The 880-nt window shown below is 54.9% G+C and overlaps 1 protein-coding gene across 1 annotated transcript; it reads left to right on the plus strand.

Annotated features, from left to right (window-relative positions):
* Nucleotides 1–398: 398 nt before the first annotated feature.
* Nucleotides 399–872, plus strand: LOC109364137 (olfactory receptor 52R1-like; the record flags this gene model as incomplete). Its single annotated transcript, XM_019610739.1, has 1 exon — nt 399–872. A coding segment is annotated over exon 1 (474 nt), but the record flags the coding sequence as incomplete, so codon positions are not given.
* Between the last annotated feature and the right edge of the window lie 8 nt (nt 873–880).

Raw genomic sequence — 880 nt, forward strand, 5'->3', positions numbered from 1 at the left:
TCTGCTTACAGGAGCAGGCAGCGTGCTTCAGAACACAGATTCTGCGGAGCTGAGGGTTGCTGCTAATGACTTTGCATCCCCTCTGTGCCCTGTTCCAGGTTTACTTTGGACTGCTTTGCATCTGCATCAGTAATAATCTGTTTTGCATGCTCCAAGAGCACTCGGAAAGTGGGACAGACAGGGACACTTGTAAGTGGGAACTGACGGGACATTTGTGGGAAACATGCTCTCCTGAAGCAGTGCAAGCAGCTGTCCCAGGCCTGGCTCTCTCGCACTTTTGAAACCACGTCTCCATGACATCTATGTTTGCTGCTAACCTCATCATCTCGAGGGTGTTGGTCCTGCTTTGTTTCAGGATGTGAGAGCCCTCAGGGTAGGCAAGAGACAAGAAGGGCTTCATGTCTTCTCCGAACTCCACCAGCCCCTCCCACCCCCCCACCTTCCTCCTGGTTGGCATTCCGGGGCTGGAGAAGGAGCAGTTCTGGATTGCCTTCCCCTTCTGCATCATGTACGCCATAGCTGTGCTGGGGAACATCATCCTTCTCATTGTCATCAAGACCGAGTCAAGCCTGCATGAGCCCATGTACCTCTTCCTGGCCATGCTGGCCTTCACTGACCTGGTCCTCTCTACATCCATGCTGCCCAAAACGCTCGCCATCTTCTGGTGGGGCTCCAGGGAGATTGGCTTTGTTTCCTGCCTTGTTCAGTTGTTCTTTGTCCACAACTTCACAGCAGTGGAGTCGGGCGTGCTCATGGCCATGGCCTTGGATCGCTATTTTGCCATTTGCCATCCCCTGCGGCACTCCAGCATCCTCTCCATGCCGGTGGTGGCAGCTCTCGGGAGCCTGGTGCTGCTGCGTGGAGTCCTCATGGTGGGTCC

The sequence above is a fragment of the Meleagris gallopavo genome, assembly GCF_000146605.3.
Source record: "Meleagris gallopavo isolate NT-WF06-2002-E0010 breed Aviagen turkey brand Nicholas breeding stock chromosome 1 unlocalized genomic scaffold, Turkey_5.1 Chr1_random_7180001828757, whole genome shotgun sequence".
NCBI lineage: Eukaryota > Metazoa > Chordata > Aves > Galliformes > Phasianidae > Meleagris > Meleagris gallopavo.